General features: G+C 42.0%; 1 protein-coding gene across 2 annotated transcripts in view; it reads right to left on the bottom strand.

The window, feature by feature from the left end:
* Positions 1-927: 927 nt before the first annotated feature.
* LOC102312797 (pro-opiomelanocortin-like) overlaps positions 928-7,473 on the bottom strand; it is a 7,129-nt gene continuing 583 nt past the window's right edge. Inside the window, exons 2-3 of one of the 2 annotated variants that reach the window (XM_014340908.2) lie at positions 2,777-2,904; positions 928-2,280 (exon numbers count right to left, since the gene is read on the bottom strand). In XM_014340908.2, the coding sequence (XP_014196394.1) occupies positions 1,747-2,280; positions 2,777-2,893 (651 nt within the window). In that variant the 5' untranslated portion in view covers positions 2,894-2,904 and the 3' untranslated portion in view covers positions 928-1,746. 2 annotated transcript variants of the gene reach the window in all.

Here is a 7,473-nt window from a genome sequence, read left to right as displayed (position 1 = left end):
TGACCGTGGACTTATACTTTAGTATTCATAAATCATCGTAAAATGTGTTATTAGTTATTTATCTTAGGAGTCTGGAAATAAAGCGACTGGACCTCTGTAAGTTCTTGAGGATGTTTCATCCGAGAAGTTTCTTTGGTTCTAAAAGGCAAATGGTGGAAAGTCCCAGATTTTCCCTTAAGAGGGACATTGATCCACCATTGATTGCGTGCCGCATCACACGAGCCAACCGAAATATGTTGAAAATCCCAATGAATTAAATTTCCAGTTTTTCCTGTAATCCTAATTTCTCTAAATGTCTAAATGTCTTTCTTTAAAGACTGTTAACATAGGACTGAGTAAGGAGGGACTCTGTGACTCATCTGCTGCTCTAGTTTCTAGTCAGACGTTGCCAGGACAGGACCCTTCATCCCTTAAAATGATGAAGCAAATCTGTCAGTTAAAACTCATTTTAAACTGAGCTATGTCATAAATACAGTTCTAGCATTTGTATAAAACTAAAATGCTTGAAAATCAGAAGAAAACTCAGCAACCTTTGATGATTTTAATTAAAATTAAGATAAATACCTCTGGCTGCGTAGACAATGCTCATGTTGCAGGAGTAATGTCCTTGGTTTGACTCTATGCTTTTTTCTTGAAGCTTCTTTATTGAGCTCGACTTCTGTGAAATGTGTCACATGTAAAGTATTTAATTTATTAATAAAGTACAATAAACCTTTCAATTGATCAGCCGTGGACGTGTCTGTAAAGCTGTATAACAGTGCTGCTCTCTTGTGGCCTGTGTGTGGTATTACACACACGTGCTGCTCAGAGCTGTTACTGAAGCACTCACTATAATCAGTTATTCATCATATGGCTATAATGTAAATGCGTGAGGAATAATCTTTATTACATAGTTTTTATAAATTGTATTTTTCTTTGAATCAGATAGAAAAACAACATGCATTGTATTTTTTGCTTGCAAATATCTTTATGTTTTTATGCGATTTACAGGGTTTTTTGCATTATATGAAACATTTCTTCTCACCCACTCTCTCTCGCTCATCTTCTTTCTGTGTTTCTTTCTCATTTCTGGCACAAAGATGACAAAGATAAAAAAAATAATAATAATAATAATCCTTTTTATTACTTGCATCTCACTGAGCGAGCTGTTAGCTTCCATTGGACATTATCTGTCACAATAAAACTAAATCTGTACTTTTGTTCTGGGGGATTATAATGACAGCAGTGTAATGACCTCAATGACAGTTCTGACTCTTCTGAAGCATCGAGAACTCTGTGTTAGGTCCAGTATATCAGTCTGGGAGGCAGGGACTTACAAACATGATGGGAAAGATACTGTTCCTTGTTTACCCCTGAATAAGACAGCATTATTAACCTGAGTGACATGAGACCACTCTCTTTCCCTTTGTTCTTTTCTCTCCTCGTTGGTTATTCAGCTAAAACAAATGGAAAGCAGCCCCAACGTTGTTTTGTGCAGAAAGGCTGATTGGATCTGTTAATATTTGGTGGTTACCGTGTTTTGAATCAAAATATCCAAAAACTTGGAAAACTGGGGTATTCAAATAATTTCATATTTGCTGCTCATGGACGTATTACATCATGCGGCGCTCGTGGATTAATAACCCTGTCATAATGTGGCAATGACAAAAACACATCTTGTATTTAGTCACAGGACTTGTTTGCAGTTGTGAATAAAACTTTTCTGTCTGCTCGTCTTCTCTCCATCCCTCCCTCTTTTCTCCCTCCTCACTGCTCCCTCTTCTCCTCCTGGGCTTCTTTGTTGATGACGTTTTTGAAGAGCGTGATCAGCGGCCTCTGGCTGCGCTCGTCCCAGCTCTTCATGAACCCGCCGTAACGCTTGCTTGCCGGCAGGCCGCCCCAGCGAAAGTGCTTCATCTTGTACATTTCATCTTTTTTCTCATGGCTGTCATCTGGCACCTCCTCCTGGCCCCCCTCTGCTAACTTCCCCTCGTTATCGTCCATCGTCATCATCTCACCAGCGAGCTCCCGCTTTTTCATCTCACCGGGGAAAAGCTCCGCCGACTCCTCCTCCAGACCGTTGGTGGTATAGATTTTAATCGGGCGGCGTTTTCGCCCAACAGGCTTCCCCCAGCGGAAATGCTCCATGGAGTAGGAGCGTTTGGCCTGAGGAGAGGAGAAGAAGGGCGGAGGGAAAGGTAAAAGAGAAAGAGGGCCCGATGGGGGAGGAGGCTGCAGGTGGGCATCACCAGGGATGATGGGCTTCTCGTTGTTTTCATAGTGGCAAAGCTGAATACACTCCTGCAGGACAAAACGTGCAAACCATCAAAGGCTATCATCTGACCAAATTTTAGATGACAACGTTTTCCCATAATTCCCTTTGCTCCAATCTCAAATGATGGGAGTTCAGGTGATCCCAGGCTGAAAACCCACCCATGCTGAGTCTACCAGTGAAACCCAGTAAATGACTTCACAGTGACTCATCTCTTATATACAGTCCATCATGATGCTGCATCAAATTAATGATTTGTTTGTGGCCTTGAATTTATGGCCTTCTGTCCCTCGTTTTCTGTCATTTCTGTAACATTTTACATCAAGACGTCAGTTATCGATCAGAAACGCTGAATGGTGGAATCACCTCTGTAATTCTACTTGGTCAGCAGCACTGACAAATCTGTCTGTATGCAACCTTGGGCCCTTAAAATCATCTGTGCACGGTAAACTTCTCACTATTTATCCTCAGCTCTTCTTGGCCTGCAGTTTCACAGCTTTGGTTCAGCCTCATGTGTGCGTTTACCATCATGCTCCTCTCTGAGTTGACCTCCTGACAGACGGGATGGTCCCAGCATTGACTTTCAGCTCCTCTGGCCACGCCCACTACTATTACAGCCACCAATAGCAACACAGGACACATTCTCTGTGCATCTGCTGTTGAAATACACAGTACAAGACAACCACAGTTACAGTCAGGTTAAGTTCATCCTGGCTTTAAATCAGCGTCTTCTTCCAAAATGCACTCTGATAAGATAAGATAAGATAAGATAAGATAAGATAAGATAAGATAAGATAAGATAAGATAATTCTAATTAAACAATAGGTTAGGTTAAGAGGTCAAAAGGTAAGACATTTATAGTGCAAAAATCAAATTATTCTCAAATTTCTTTCGATATATTCACCAATCTTCTAGTTTCTAAACTCTACAGAGTTATATATATATATATATATATACTAATGTTTTTCATTTTTCGCACTGACGCTGTCCAGAGCCCCAGTCTGACTAAAAGAAATGGAGGCAAAAAAAAAGACCCAAACCACTTATGCTTTACAATTTATTTTACCCCAAACATTTTGCGTCAAAAAACCCAAACCCAAGATTAAAACCCAACCGCAAGGCACCACTAAAAAACGTTGTATTGGGCCATCCATTTAAGCTTCCCAAGTAAGCCATATTTCCCCAGGCATCAGGGCATTTGCAAAGCTGTGCAACGTCCTGTGAGGAGCTTTGGGATCAATGGGCCTGCCAAGCGGCATTAGTCCTCCTAGCCCACAGGATCCGTCTCTGCACACAAGAGCACAGGGACTTTAACTCTGATCTTATTTATGTGCACACAAAGGGCAGCACAAGGGGTCTTTTGGTGGGGCCTGTTCAAACAGAAGGCCGATGCGGATGGCTCTTTAAGGGGGCCGGCCTACATTGACTCTGGGGAAGAGAGAGTGGCTGACAGGTCAGTCTTAAAGCTTTAAAAAAATGGGGCCGGGATCAAGGGGTACCGAGGAAAGGGAGAGAGAGGGAGCCTCAGCCTTCTCCCTCTTCTCCCCAGAGACCGGAGGGAGGCTTAAAAACAATGAGTCTGTGCTGTCGAGCTAAGAGGAGCCAAGAGTGAGTGCTGGCTAGGGGGACGTTAAGGCAGGGAAGGCTGCCTTGGCTGGTGGGGCACAGGGGACGGATGATCTAGAAAAAGGGCCTCCACCTTGTCCCAGCTGTCGCAAAACCCGGCACAAGTATGCGTCACATCTCTCCAACACTTTTGCCTCCTCGGACCTCTGTCCCCTGTGCAGTGCTAAATCAAGAAATGACCCAGCCCCTCTCCAGGCTGGCAGGGCAGGCAATGCTTTGGGGGATGAAGGGCAAAAGATCAAAGCCCTGAGGAGAGCACCACAACAGCTCCATCCAGCTGGACGCTTCACTCCTGTCACCTTAGTGTGGGGGGTGCTGACTAGGGAGCCGTTTTGTGGGTGGGGGTGGGTTTCAGAATCATAAACCAGCATGGCACTAGGTTGTATAGCATGTGGGTGTATATGTGTGTTTATGAGGGAAAGAAGGAGGGGTTGGCTAAAGTCAGATGTGACACTGTGTGAGCCAAAGCAGAGATCTGTCATGGCTGCCATTGTTGCTTAGCAATGAGACGAAGACAAGGAGATAGATCCAGAAAAGAAGTATGCCGGGGCAAAAAACTAACAGGAGGAAGAGAAGAGGGCAGAAAAGTAGACTGAGTGGAAAGAAAACCTCAAAAAAGATCAACATAAGTCGAGAGCCGGGCGCACGTGTTCTCTCAGCTCTGAATCCTAAGAAACCCACGTTCCTATATTTTTATGTACGTGCAACGCACATCTGCCCATGTGGTTGCGTGTGTGTGTGTGCGCTCACCACAAAAGGCTCCCAAATTCAAGCAACAAAAGGGGGGGGGGCGCTTCCCCCCCCAAAATTCAAAAGCGGGGCAACCCACCAAAAAAAAGTTGGGGGCCCATTCGTTTTCGTTTTTTATGAAAAACTGGGGCCCAACAAAACCCAAAACGTGACCCCCCCCACCTTCCAAACCCCCCACGGTTTCCCACACTGGAACCCCTGAAGGTAACGTCTAATTTGGGGGCAAGGGGCCATTTCCTGGGGGTCTAACCATACTCCAAGAAAAAAGCGAAAACTTTTGAAGAGGGAACCCGGGGAAATTTGGAGGGGCAAAAACCAAATAACCCTTTTGCCCAAAAAAGGGCGCAAACCAAATGGGAACCGTAGCTGGCTTTTTTCCCAAAGTCCCCCAAAACCCCCAGGCTTTTGGAGAGGGTTCAAAAGCCTTTTTCGTTAAAAAGAAAAATTTTCTGAACCAAGTCCCCCCCAAACCCAGCCAACCAAAAAAAAAACTGGAGGGCCTCAACAAGAAAAGAAAAACAAGGGGCCCTTCTGGAACCAAAAAGGGAACTTTTACCCCAGGGAAAACAAAGAAGCCGAAAAGGTTTCCTATTTCATAAACAGAGTGCTGGGGCTTGAGCCTTCTTTTCTTCAAACAGACCACCCAACAAAGAAAAAAAAATAAAACTTGCCCAGGAGGGGGGGCAAAAAAAACCCGCTCTTTCCAAATGGAGTAAAATAAAAACTGAAGGGCCAAAAAAAAACTGAATGAGACGCGCTTTATTGAAAAAATTTTTTTCAGGGGCATATTAAATTTATTTTTCTTTGTGGTCATTTTTTTTCAGGACAAAAAAAAAAAAAAAAACCCAAAACTAAAGAAAGATCCTTCTTGAAAACCTTTCAAGCCTAACCGTCAATGGACAACATTTTTCTTCATTTTTTTTTTCTTGGCCACCTTCTCCAGACGGGCTAATCAGCCTTTTTTCTTTTGGGGTTCCCATTTAAAGTGGGGCGGGCCAATTTTCAAAAGGCAATTTTTCTTCCCAAAGGCCCCCCCAAGGCCATTTTTGGATCAGTATAGCCAGGGCTGGAGTCGCAAAGGAAACTCTTTGTTTCTGCATGGCGAAAACCGTTTTTCTCGGGGCGCCGGTTTCTCCCGCTTTGAAACGGGACAATTTCTTTCTAAAGGATACCTTTGGACAGGGGTGTCTTTCGCCCGGGGTAAAAGGGGGGGCCCAAAGCTTTCCCAGGAAAAGCAGTTCAACGGGCTTAAAAAAACCAATTTTTCAAGACCAAGAACCAGTTTCCACGACTTTCAAACACCTTAAGAAACTTTTCTGGGGCCCAAACAAAAGGCTTCCAAATCCTTTCCTATTTTTTTTTTCCCAATTGCCATAAAAAAAAATTTAACTGCTTAATCCTTTAAGCCTAAAAACTGGTTCAAAAGCCCCCCAAAGTTTTTTCCCAAATTATTGCGAATAAACATATTTCAGGCTTAACTTGCTTTAACATCAGTTGTGGCATTTTTGGGGGTCACCCTTCAATCCCCCCCAATTCCAAAATAAAAAAAAAACCCCCGGTGGCTGGTATCCCAAAATTTTTTCCTTGGCCCAAGGGGTTATACCAAAATTATAAATATAATGAGAAACCCTGTGGACAAACATCAACACAGGTCCTTTACAAGAATTAAAATCCTTCTGGGCAAAAAAGTACAAATGTGTGTAGAAAAGAACGATTTGCTGCTGTTTGGTTGGTTTGATTGGGTGGTGAGCTGAGGACTTTTGCTTGATTGTGGGTGTGTTGTTAATAACGTGTGTTGTGTATTGTCGATGTTGTGTTGTGTGATGTGTTGATCAAAAGCGGTGGAAAAAAAATACAATAAATCCAAAAGGTGGGGTGCTTGCGAATAGGAACCAGGGGGGAAGAGAAAAAAAAAACCCTTCAATAAAAATAAAAAAACCAAAAAGGCTAAAACAGATCAAAAGGTGAGGCCCAACTACGCTCTATAACCCCCCTTCGTTTTTTTTTCACCTTTTTATCCCAAATTCTTTTACCTTTTGATGCTCTATTTTGGGGTTTATTACATTATACACAAAACTTTTTCCCTATTAAATTTTTATAATTTGTATCCAAGAATATTGTATATCCAACGGTTGCCGAACGCCTGGTCTTATACAGGAGAAACCCAAATGAAAAAGGGCGCGAAGCTCCGCGCTACCATTCAAAAATAATAGAATGTGTGTATATATAAAAAATAAATATAAGAATATTTTTTCCAAGGGGGGAAATTAATTAAAAATAAACTACAAATTTATAAATTTTGGTTTCAAAAAGATTAAAGGAAAAGCAATAAAATAACCACGAGAAATGAAAAACCGTCTGTTACAAAATAACAAGTCGCAACAAGTTCCATAAGGGTCTACAAGAGACAAAGAAATGACGACAAACAAAAGTGGGTATTTCATTGTTAAACAACTAGTGATTTCCTAATAAGAGCCGACAAAGCTCTTAGATTCCACCATTTCCCTAAATCCGGCCCAAAGCTTTGTATTTTATGGCTCATGGGGTGAAGCAGGCAGTGGTACCTTCTTTTGACACCAATATACAACTATTCCCCAATGATAGAAATTAGTATCATAAAGTGTGTACACCCCTCTCCACCTTGCCGCCGGTAAGTGAAAGGTTATGAGGAAATATATTTTATTTTCTTTTCTCAATAAATAATAATTTATAGTTATTCTACTTACTTTCAAAAAAAAAGGGTACCTACACCCTATTACGGTATATATGATGAGGAGAAATAACTACGTTCTTATGTATTCAATTAATAAAATAATATATATATAATAAATAATACTACTCCCTCA

This window comes from Haplochromis burtoni, unplaced genomic scaffold (genome assembly GCF_018398535.1).
Source record: "Haplochromis burtoni strain Fernald_Lab_line unplaced genomic scaffold, NCSU_Asbu1 Contig_402, whole genome shotgun sequence".
NCBI lineage: Eukaryota > Metazoa > Chordata > Actinopteri > Cichliformes > Cichlidae > Haplochromis > Haplochromis burtoni.
This window is presented reverse-complemented; position numbering and strand designations above follow the sequence as displayed.